The sequence below is a fragment of the Aedes albopictus genome, chromosome 3 (assembly GCF_035046485.1).
Source record: "Aedes albopictus strain Foshan chromosome 3, AalbF5, whole genome shotgun sequence".
Taxonomy (NCBI): domain Eukaryota; kingdom Metazoa; phylum Arthropoda; class Insecta; order Diptera; family Culicidae; genus Aedes; species Aedes albopictus.
In genome coordinates, this window is record NC_085138.1 from 436,760,820 (window position 1) to 436,772,573 (window position 11,754).

At 39.4% G+C, this 11,754-nt stretch overlaps 2 protein-coding genes across 3 annotated transcripts in view; one reads left to right on the plus strand and one right to left on the minus strand.

The window, feature by feature from the left end:
- Nucleotides 1-3,109: 3,109 nt before the first annotated feature.
- Nucleotides 3,110-11,754, minus strand: part of LOC109426022 (alanine--glyoxylate aminotransferase 2, mitochondrial) — a 28,040-nt gene continuing 19,395 nt past the window's right edge. Inside the window, exons 4-7 of one of the 2 annotated variants that reach the window (XR_009998728.1) lie at nt 11,590-11,703; nt 4,554-4,688; nt 3,830-4,222; nt 3,447-3,558 (exon numbers count right to left, since the gene is read on the minus strand). Coding sequence is in view for 1 of the 2 variants with exons in the window: in XM_019701450.3 (XP_019556995.2) it covers nt 3,436-3,558; nt 4,554-4,688; nt 11,590-11,703 (372 nt within the window). In the remaining variant the exon portion in view is untranslated. Of the gene's footprint in view, nt 3,559-3,829; nt 4,223-4,553; nt 4,689-11,589; nt 11,704-11,754 lie in introns of both variants that reach the window. The other variant, XM_019701450.3, reaches the window with a different exon arrangement.
- On the plus strand, nt 8,250-11,562 carry LOC109426023 (protein amnionless). Its single transcript, XM_019701452.3, has 2 exons — nt 8,250-9,485; nt 11,129-11,562. Exons 1-2 carry the CDS (start codon nt 8,513-8,515, stop codon nt 11,527-11,529), a joined length of 1,374 nt encoding a protein of 457 aa, XP_019556997.3. The 5' UTR covers nt 8,250-8,512; the 3' UTR covers nt 11,530-11,562.

Below are 11,754 nucleotides of genomic sequence, written 5' to 3' on the forward strand. Positions count from 1 at the left end.
GCATGTTGGTTCCCATGGAGAGGCATGTTTGCTAGAAAAACATCACGGGTGTGATGCTCGACAAAGCGTGCAAAGAAAGAGGTCAAATTGATAGATTTGATCTTCATACGAAGACATTATTCACTTACGGAATAAACTTGACAGTATAATCCCACCAAGATTTGGGAATGGCAAGGCTGCAAACAAGTAGTTTTATCAAAACATTTTGGGGCTCGAGGCATGACACGCAAGACTGTCATTTAAATTTTACAGAAAGTAGCAAACATCGGGTCAAACGCAAAATGCGAAACCATATTGGTGTTAATTAAAACATTACATCTACATAGAAATCCTCCCAACGAAAGTAAGGTTCTTGGACCAAAGCTGTTCTTTTATGCTGGAGATTGATCTGAGCTGGCATAACCATAGCCACTACCCAAACTAGGCACGATCAAACTCTTACAATCACAACACAAGAAAAAAGAGCAGCGATAAAAACCAATTCGGTATCGATTGAAGAGCGCCAGAGACGAACATACACGGAGGACACTGTGAAGAACGCATAATGCGAAGAGCCATATAGGTTATAATTAAAACTAATAAACAACATAATAACCCAAGTAACCACAAGCATTATATCATTGCACGAATTAGACTGCATATCAACCTTTGCAATGCGAAATGCAGTAATTCCACACTTATCATGCAATAATCCTTTAGATTGGCATTATCAATGTTTTGATGCATTACATTTTTTCTTTGTATTAGGGTGCATTAAAAGGTGATATATGGTAATTCAATAATTCAACACTGCAGAAACTGTATAAATGCAATGTACAAACTAGCAAAGGTTGCTCTAACAATACAATTATAAAAGCTTGACTCTAATGGTAAACAAATGAAATCAAGAAGAGCTAACAACTTCACGGTCAACTATAGCGGTCTTCAACACTTCTGGTTCGATTCCCGACCAACTTAATCCTCGTTTGAACCACCGATCGACGAATTTCTTCAGCAAAACCATTTTAGAGATGACCTTTTCTCTTTTCTGATGATCACATGCCAATAATGATGGAAACCTCAATTAGCATAATGTTATGAGCAGTGTATGAAGGGTGTTTTAATTTTCTTATATTTGTTAAATATCTTCTAGAATGCATTATGTATTTATCAGTGATTACATATGCCATAGTCGTTTTGCCCTCTACTGCAATGGTTGAGGCAGAAGAACAGTTTCCTTTTAGTTAATGAAATATCTCTTGTTACCACTGTAGCAGAAACGGTCTACGGCACCAGCGCGTATGGAACTCATCTAGCGGTCTTCAACACTTCTGGTTCGACTCCCGACTCGGCAACAAAAAAAAATGGTAAAAACATTCATATGGGGGGCATTAGTACCGTCGATGACGAAACGGTGCTAAAAATAGATTTTTGTTTTGGTTTTTCGTGTTGCACGTATTAAACTGTGCTAATGCAAATGTACAGCACATGCATTTATGTCACTTTAGCAATGGCTGTCAACGTGCTGCAATATGTGGCACTAATTTCATTTTAGTGGGGCCCTTTTCGACTTTAATATTGCTTCAATGATGTGTTTAAAGTAGTGCAGCATTATTTACACAATTTTAAATATAAATATATGGCCAAATTGATGCACTTATATACAGCTTCGTGGTTACTTGGGAATAATCCCACCCTTATTGAGCCTCACAGTTGAGGCTTAAGAAGGATAGCAGATTATCTCGGAGAAACACAAGGTCAACTGCACCATTGCTCCGGTTAGCGCAGTAAGGGCAGAATACTGTGGAGGGCGCCCTAGTACTCCACAGGCTCCGTTTGTAGTTAGGTTTTTATTAGACCCCCCTAACCATTCATTCTTTGGCACGGTAAGCATAAAGCCGCATAACACAATGAATTAGGGGTCACCTGTTTAGTGGACTCTTACCACTGGATCAGGCGATCCGTAGTGTTATTCTTAGCCAATTGAGACAACCGCTACCGACACTACACAGCTATCTAGGCTGATCGGGAAAAGAAGTTAACATTGATGGTCAACTTCCAAACGAGCCCGAACAGCCCACCGTAATTTTTGGACACACAGTAATTTTTGGACGTATTATTGAATTAATACTTGGATGGACTCATAATGTTTTTTTCAAGAAATTCCTGAATTAGTTTTTGAATCACCTCTAGTAAAATTTTCTGAAAAAAATTCTGAAACTTCCAAATGGAATTATTGGAGCAATTTCCTGCGGACTTCTGGAAAAAATATATGTAGAAATCCTTGGCGAAATCTCTGAATGGATCATAATGGATCTCTGAAGAAATTCCTGAAGAAAACCTCGAAAAGATCACTGCCACAATTACTGGAGGAACCTTTAAAGATATCCCAGGACAAATTCCCGAAGAAATGTCTGGTGGAACTCCTAGATGAGTTTTTGAAGGAATCTCTGGAGGAATTCAATATGGAATCATTGCAGCAAGCTTTGGAATTACTCATACTCAGTTTACGAAATTGAAAACAAATCTAAAACAGTAATTTTGATTCCTCAAAACTACAATGCCAAATTCATAATAAATTCGTCAAGAAATCTCTGGTATATTTTCTTAGAAAATCTATGGTGGAGATAACACACGAGTTTTTATTCGATTTTCACAAAAACACATTTGTTTTGGGTTTTTGCACAAATTCTTCAATTCCCTTATGAGGTATTTATGGTTTTAAACTAAATTATTTGCTAACTTATACTAAAAACATTGATGGGACAAACTGTCCAGATTTGTAACGGAACCAAAAAGAAAGGACTATATCGGTAGAAAATGACAAGAAGAGGACAAATAAAAGGGGAACGACAATAGACAGGGACGAGCAAAGAAACCAAATGCCGGACAACGAAACCAAGGAACGGTTGAAAACTTTATGTTTTTGTTTTCAAGGTTGAAACTCTGTTGAGTGAGTTTCAACACAATGATACACGCAGTTTAATGATCTTATTCGTGTGATGATTTATCTTCGAAACTACTGACGAAATTAAAAGCTTCTCATTATAACATGCCATAATGGGTGAATCTTTATCATCAATCTACCTTGGTAGTTTTATTTATATTACCTATCACATACTGCAAGAGAAAGGATTAAACAAACACATTATTTTTTCTTTGTTTTCAATAAAATCGATTTATTTTTCTTAATAAAAAATTTATGAATATGACTCGGAATGATTGATAGTACTGCTTTGATATTTGTAAACCATTTCTCCTAAACCTAAAAAATGCGTGTAATCAACTGCATTATGTTGCATACACTTATGCTATAATCGTGGATCACAGTACTGATGGAATGGAATGATTTTTCCTCAAATGTTGGATCTTATCGTCTAAAAGTTGTTCGTACATATCTGTACAATCACAGAATTTTGGAATGCTCCGATCAACTATATTTCCTGGCCGACAATATCAACTTTTTCTGCAGCCCCGTTTCCGCTTGTTTTGGTAGGCTTGGCAAGCATAGTCAAACACGGTTAGGGCATACTCCGCGTCGGACATATTGACGCACATGGGTGGTTTAAACCGTATAACCTGAAATGAGATCAGTTTGTTTTAGCATAGTTTTGCGTTATATAAGGGTATTTGGCATTTGGGTTAGTTCCAAACAGTGTAAATGAATTAGGATCGGGATGGTAGGATGGAGTGAGCTGACACCCAAGGTGACATATCGAGAAGGCTGACTGTCGACTGTTCTATCAAGAGAAGTTTATCACCGATGATGTTCAGGTCATCAGACTTTTCGATATATTACCCTATATCTAACACGGACACACAGATCTACAACACTTATACTATTGGATACCGCCATTTTGTTTTTGTTTTCAGGACTGGTTAGCAGCTACACTACTCTGACGCAGGGTGGAAGTTGTTTGGGACCTTGGGAGTTTGTCTACGGTTGAGGATGTTTCAGGATAACCAAAGCAATGATTTTGTTGTTGTTTTTTTTTTCTGTGTTATATATTTGTGCCAATTTTCACATTTTATGAGGTTCAAATTCCTAACAATTAAGCTTTGGTGCTCTGAAATGGTGTGCTGTGTTAGTGGAAAGTTTTTGCTTCCAAATAACAGGTTTTGGTCAGTTTCAAATTAGTTTTTGAGCACTCTCGGAGTGACGCTCGAGTGCAACGTCTAGCGCTTGCAAGGCAAAGTCAACGTCTTCTTTTGTTAAACACATCGGTGGTTTAATTCTAAGTACCTGTGGGGATGCACCGTGGTGCAGAAAGATAGATACGGAAGGAATTACAGAATGAACTAAGTTGAGAGAGTTAAGATTTAACGTACATAAATGGCAGAGTGGAACACAGATGAGTTAAGAAAACTTCTTAGTTTACCAAAAACAATTACGCCGTACCTCAAATCAGAGCTAATTTGCAAGTTTTTTTTGTATTCTAAGATACCACAAAGCATCTTCTTGAACATTCAAGCTAGTCAACTGTGTCTCACTCTAACGGAAATATTTTGGGTAATAATATAATGGTTTATTCTAGATTCGAGAATACATGCATATTGGAAGTAAAAGTACTTACGTTAGCATTCAAACCGCCTCGTCCGAATAGGACGCCCATGTCCTTGCACATCTCCCAAATTTCCACAAAGTGTGGCGCACTGAGGTGCTGACGTGTCTCCTTGTCGGCCACCAGCTCAACCCCGATCATCAGACCCTGGAATAGTGATTTAATTCAAACTTTAAATTAAACTTAAGACTATGATATTGTATGATTAATAGATTAAATTTGATTTACTATCTTCAAGGAGTTCCTCCACGAACTCTTCTTAGAATGCCTTCAGGATTTCTCCAAGGATTCCAACTGCAATTTTTTCAGGATTTTTTCCTGGGATTCCTCCAGGAATTATTCCAGGGAATTACTGCTGCGATTCCCCTAAAAATCCATCCAGGGATTAATTCAGAAATGCCTCTAGAGATTTCAGAAATTCCTCTAAGAATTCCTTCTGTGATTCTTTTTGAAACAACTTATTTTAAAAAATTCCTCCGAAGATTCTCCCAGGTACTCTTTTTAGGGTTCCTCCACGAATTCCTCCTTGTATTTTTTAAGAAAATCTTCAGTAATTCCTCCAGGAACTGTTTAGGGATTCCCTAAGTAATTCCTCTTGAAGTTGCTTCCAGGATTCCTTCTGGAGTTTCTTCAGAAACTCTTCTAAAGATTCCTCCTGAATTTGTCCTAGAATTCCATCTGCGATTTCTTCAGGAATTATTTCTGGTATTTCTCTACGAATTCTTTAAGATATTCCTTCTGAAATTCCGCTAAAAATTCCTCTAGACATTTCACAAGGACTTCCTCTAGAGATTCCTTTAGAAATTCTTACAACCTCCAGGTATTCCTCCAAGAATTCCTACAAGATTTTTTTCAGAGATTCCGCCACAATATCCTCCAGGGATTTATCAATACATTTCTTCAGGACTTCCTCCAGGCACTCATCCAGAGATTCCTCCAGTAACTGCTTCCGGGATTTATCCAAGAATTCCTGCAGAAATTTATCCAGGAATTCTTCAAGGGATTGCTCCAAGGATTTTTTTTCAGAGACTCTTATAGGAATTCCTTCAAAGATTTCTCCAAGGATTCCAGGGAGCTCCAAAGAGTTCTTCAGGGGATCCTCCAAAAATTCCACCAGGACTTCTCCTAGGCATTCTTTCAGGAAATTTTCCAGTCATACTTCACAGGGATTTATCCTTGGATTCTTGCAGAGATTTCTCCAGGATTTTTTTCAGGGATTCCTCCAGGAATTATACCAGAAATTATGTCAGCAATTCATCCAGGAGTTACTCCAAAAAATCCTTTATGGATTCCTTCAGAAATTCTTCCACGATTTTCTCTTTGAATACCTTCTGGAATATTCCATGCCAACTTTCAGTATGCAATCTACGAATTACTCCGTTACCACGCAACGCAACGCAACGCGACGCAATACCTTCAGGAATATTCCAGGAATTCCGCCAAGAATTCTTCCAATTTTTCCTCCAGAAATGGCTACAGAGACTCCTCCAGGAGTTCTGCTAAAAAGTCCTCCAAGAACTTTTTCCGGGATTTTTCCAGGGATTTCTTCAGAAATTCGGTCAAGGATTTCTCCAGGACTTCCTCTAGAGATTTCTCTACAAATTCCTACGGGAATTTCTCAGTGTTTTTTTTTCAGAAATTTCTCTCAGAGCTCCTCTAGAGATTCCCCCAGAAATTCATCCAGAAATTGTTGAAGAAATTTCTCCAAAGATTCCTCCTGGAATTCCTTCAAGAATTCCTCCACCAATTCCCAAAGGAGAGCTTCGAGGAATTCCAGGATTTATCCAGGAATTTCTTCAAGAACTCCTCCAGGAAATTTTGTAGGAATTACCCCAAGATTTTGGAGTTCCTCCAGCAATTTTAACAGGATTTGATCCAGGAGTTGCTCATGGAACAAATCCTAGAAAAATTGTGTCAACAATTTCTCCAGGAATTTTTCCAGCAAATCTTCTGGGGATTTTTTCAGAAATTCTTCCTAGGAATTCCTCCAGGAAATCCTCCGAAAATTCCTCCAGGAAATCCTTCAAAAGTCCCTTTAAAGATTCTTTTTGGAAATCCCCTAGGGATTTCTCCAAAAATTCTTCCAGGAAATTCCAGGAGGAATACCTTCAGGAATTTTTCAAGGATTCCTTCAAGGACTTCTTTACAAACTTCTTCTAGGATTGCCCCAGGGATTATTTCAGGAATTCCTTCGAGCACTTATCCAGGAATTCCTCCAGAAATTCCGCTAGAAATTCCTCCAGGATTTTCTCAAGGGTTTTTTTTTTCAGAAATTGAAAAGTAATAGAATAGAAATAGGAATCTTCCAGAATTCATCTAGAAATTCATCCAGTTATTCTTGCAAGAATTCCTCTAGAGATTCCTCCAGGAATTCCCCCTGGAATTTCTCCATGAATTTCTTCAGGAGTTGCTCCTGGACATCCTTCAGAAATTATGTTAGCAATTCCTCTAGAGATTCCTCCAGGAATGTCTCCAGAATTTTTTTTCCGAGATTCTATCAGAGATTTCTCCATGGAATCCTTCAGGAAATTCTACGAAGATTCCTCCAGAAGTTTCTCCAAGGATTCTTCGAAGAAATCCTCTAGGGATTTCTTCAGAAATTCTTCCAGGAAATTCACCATGAATACTTTCAGGAATTATTCAGGGATTGCTCTAGCTATTCCACCAGGAATTCCTCGAGAGGTTCCTCCAAGGATTTCTTCACAAATGTCAAGGATACCCCAGGGGTTTCTTAAGGAATTCCTTCGACAATTCTCCAGGAATTCTACCAGAAATTCCGCTGGAAATTCCTCCGGGAATTTCTCAAGGTTTTTTTTTTCAGAAATAGAAAAATAACAGAAATAGAAACAGAAATCTCTCAGAATTCCACTGTAGATTCCTCTAGATATTCATCCAGTAATTCTTTGAACAGGAACTCCTCCATTCATTCCTCCGGGATTTTATCCAGGAGTTTCACCAAGAATTTCTCCAGAAATACCTCCAGGAATTGCTCCTGGTATCCTTCACAAATTATACCAGCAATTCGTCCAGGAATAATCTGGAAATTATCTAGGGTTTTCTTCAGAGATTCTTCCAGAAAATTTTCCAGGAAAAAATTTAGGAATTTTTCAGGGATTCCTCCAGACATTCCTCCAGAAATTCCTCCAGAGATTCCTCCAGCAATTGCTTCAGGGATTTCTCTACGAATTTTTCCAGGGATATTCCCAGAGATTCCACCAGGGAATCCTCCAGAAATTCCTACAAGGGTTCTTTCAGGGATTCCTCCAGACATTCCTCCAGAGATTCCTCCAGGAATTGCTTCAGGGATTCCTCCAAGGATTTCTCCACGAATTTTTCCAGGGATATTCCCAGAGATTTCACCAGGGAATCCTCCAGAAATTCCTCCAAGGGTTCATTCCTCCAGGAATTCCTTCATGGATCTATCCAAGGTTTCCTTCAGAAATTTATCTAAGATTTCCTCTAGGAATTCCTCAAGATATGACTTTTGAAATTTTCCTAGATATTCCCCCTTGCGCGCCAACCACCCCTCCCCCCTCCCCTCCCTTGACCGAAAATCTGGCTACGCCCTTGAGAATGTCAATAATGTAGGAAGAGTATGAGGTTTTCAATAAGTATATGTCGAAGACAGAGTTAATATTTATCAAGTGTGTGATTCTATGCAGCCATTTTTAACTTGGGGTCATATTTGACATCTCCGGCCTCAAAGGCCCCAATTTGGGTTAACACGTATATAGAATTCCAAATCGCTCTAGTTCTATATTTTATGGAAAAACGTAATGATCAATGATTTTCCACTAAATCACTTACAGGTACAATTTATGACGCTGCTCCGATGGATTCCACTCATTTAAGGTTTTTGCCAGACACAACTTGCGCCACTACATTATCTCACTATCACTTCCCATATACGCCCCCTTCTATGAGTTCGAGTAGAATCAGAACAGCGCTTCAGTGTCCCTCTACACATCAAGATGATCACATCCAATTTACTAATAGTGTTCATAAGTTCTCTCCATCTTTCCTCCGCAACAAAACTATGGCGGAGTAATCTGGACTTCAACGTTGCAGCCAACTGGCAGTCGAATGAACTGCCCAAATTCGGTCAACCGGTTCAGTATCCTGCCAAACTGAACGCCCTGGTTGAACTTCCCGCCAGCTTCAGTGCTGGATCCATCATCCTCCCCAGCACCGGTGCAGTCCTAGTTCCGGAAACGGACTTTTCACTGAACTTTGATAACGACCGGAAACAACGCGAGCCAGCTATATTCAAGACTCCAATCCGGAAGCCGTACTACTCAACTGCCAACTGGCAAGCGGTGGACAGTTCCGGAAAGGCGATTCGTGAACCGAACAGAGCCACGCCACACCTGGAGCGCATCCCGTGTCAGTATGAGTCCGTGTCGTTCGGGAAAGTGCCTTCGCCGGTTGATATGCAGTACCACTCCGCTATCGAGGTTAAGGACGTCAACTATGGAGGCATGGCGGGTCTGGATGAGTTTCGCCGGTTTTTGGTGTCCGATTTGGGCCAGTATGTGTTCTACAATGGAGAAGAAACCCTGGTGACGGAGGGTAAATGTGGAAGTCCACAAAAATGTCCCTGCCAATCGGAGTGGGTCCTCCAAGCTGTTTGCGCCAATGAAGAATGTCCGGTTCCGCTATGTTTGAATCCTGTCGTACCTAGAGGCCACTGCTGTGCCATCTGTGGAAGTGTGCTTTTTGTAGATTTGGGTAATTTTGCGGAAAACTTCGACTTTGGGGATTTCACACGGAAATTGGAGCTAAAAATTGCATTATCAGAGGTAGACCAGTCCGATGTGGAGTATCACATCAGTGTTGAAAGTTATGCACTACAACTGGTGATTATTGATAAAGGGGAGTATGCCGAGCAGAGTGTTCAGTTGATGAAAAGCTTGGAGCCTTATTTTGCGCAACGGTTTCGTAATGGTAGGTTTAATTTTTTTTGCTATTTGTGTCTTGGTACAGTTATTGTCAGTTATTGACAGTGTTGCCAACATTTACAAAAAAATTGGTCAAGCTGAAAAATGTCATGATATTTTCCCATGACATTTCATGACATTTTTCATCCCTGATCTACCGTGTACAGCTGTAGCAGGCGATATAAGGACAACACGCCTTATCTGTTTTAACGTTTATTACAGAATGATGTAAATGTTCCCTACGTCAATCTATAAAAGTCAATGACTAATGTGTTCACTGTAATGTTGGGAGTGGCTTAGTGACATACTTAACATACTTAATTACTACAATTCTCTGAATTGAAGAATATACTTCTTTTCTGTTTGGAGGTTGTTTATTGAATGTCAGTGTTTTACAATGTTCAACAAGTCAACCTAAGCTTTCTTGAGATCTGCGACTTTTGAAAATGTTTTAATTCTGGCTTGATTTCGAAGCTGCGGATCCGGGATTCCCTCAATAATATAGTCCAGCAGCTCAGACTCCGAAAGAAGAAGTGGTGTTGCAAGTATTCGTTTTTCAAGGCAATACTGATTGAAAGATTCTCCTAAGTTCCATGTTCTTGACTCCAATTTCTTATACAATTCCAACAAACTTGTTTTCACGAAAAATACTTCTCTCATTGTTACGAAAAACTCTTGGAAATTCATTTCTAACAAATTGGGATGCGGCACGGATTAAATCTTCGCATTTCCGGTAAGGGGGCATCCAAAAAATACGTCACACTCATAGGGGGGAGGGGGGTTTCGGAAAGTGTGACAAGCAATGTATTAGGTATACGAAAAACCCGTACGAAGGGGGGAGGGGGGGGGGTCTAAAATTCCCAAATTTTGCGTGACGTACTAAATGGATGCCCCCTAAGGCGCTTCAATACCATCAACTTCATTATTTCATCCTTGATCTTGAAGTAGTTCATCATCTGTCTTGCTACGTTTTCGAAATATTCAAAATTCTCATTCGGGGCTCCTGAATAACTGGGCAACAGCAAGAACAATTCCTCCAATGTTATTGGCCGACATTCTCCTGGAAAATTATTGATGTTCCGCTGAACGTGTGTAGAGGATCCTCCCAATGATGGTTGTGCCCCAGAAAAAAATGGTACTTCGATAGAGTTCCGTTGATCCGAAAAAGGAAATCCAGTTCCGAAATTTCCCGAATCACGCTTATCCGAAGATCTCTGGCTACTCATACTCATCGTAGGGTTTGTTGGTATCCCCTTCTGAAGTGTAGCAGGCGATATAAGGACAACACGTCTTATCTGTTTTAACGTTTATTACAGAATGATGTAAATGTTCCCTACGTCAATCTATAAAAGTCAATGACTACTGTGTTCACTGTAATGTTGGGAGTGGCTTAGTGACATACTTAACATACTTAATTACTACAACAGCATAGTTGTCCCATGCTAATAGGGATTTCCAAAGAACATGGGATAACTATACTGCAAAGGGCAGTGAATCCGATCTTTCGAAACTTACGTTTAGACCGCAGCAATAGAAAACATGGTCCTATACAAATTATTAACAAAAGAAAAAACATCGAAAAATAGAATATTGTAGTTACATCCGTGTGTCACTAAATGCATGATAAGTTAACATGTTAAATTTTCACAGGTCATAATGTTCTTCACGCTGGCCATCCGCATATCCCGTACCAAAGTGGGCAGCTATTCCTAGTGATGTTCATCTCGCTGCTGGTGGTATCAGTATTCTTCACCGTATTGTATGCTTACTACTACGATGATAAAATAGTTCCTCAGATATCGGCTATGGTTCGGAACAGAACATTTTTCACGTCACCATTTGTATTTGCCCGATTTGATCCCAACAACGCCAACGATGACTCAACCGTGGACATAAACTTCAACCCATCAGGAATTGAAAATCTGAATTCTTCCTTCAATAATCCCATGTTTGAAGGAAACGATAAGGATGTCGGATCGACATCCAACACGGCGGAAACTACCGTCGAAGAGGAGCCTTATGTCGATGTGGAGTTGGATTTGACCAAATAAAATTGGTCAATGATAATTTTTATAAATGAACGCATTTCAATAAAGTTCTATATGCCTTACCTTTCCTCGTACATCTCCGATGACATCATATTTATCCCGTAGTTTATCCAATCCTTTGAGCAAATATGTACCAACATCACGTGCATTGCGTTGCATACCTTCTTCTTCAATAACCTAAAAAATAAACTCACTTTAATAAACAATTCCAAAGAAAGGTCAATATAC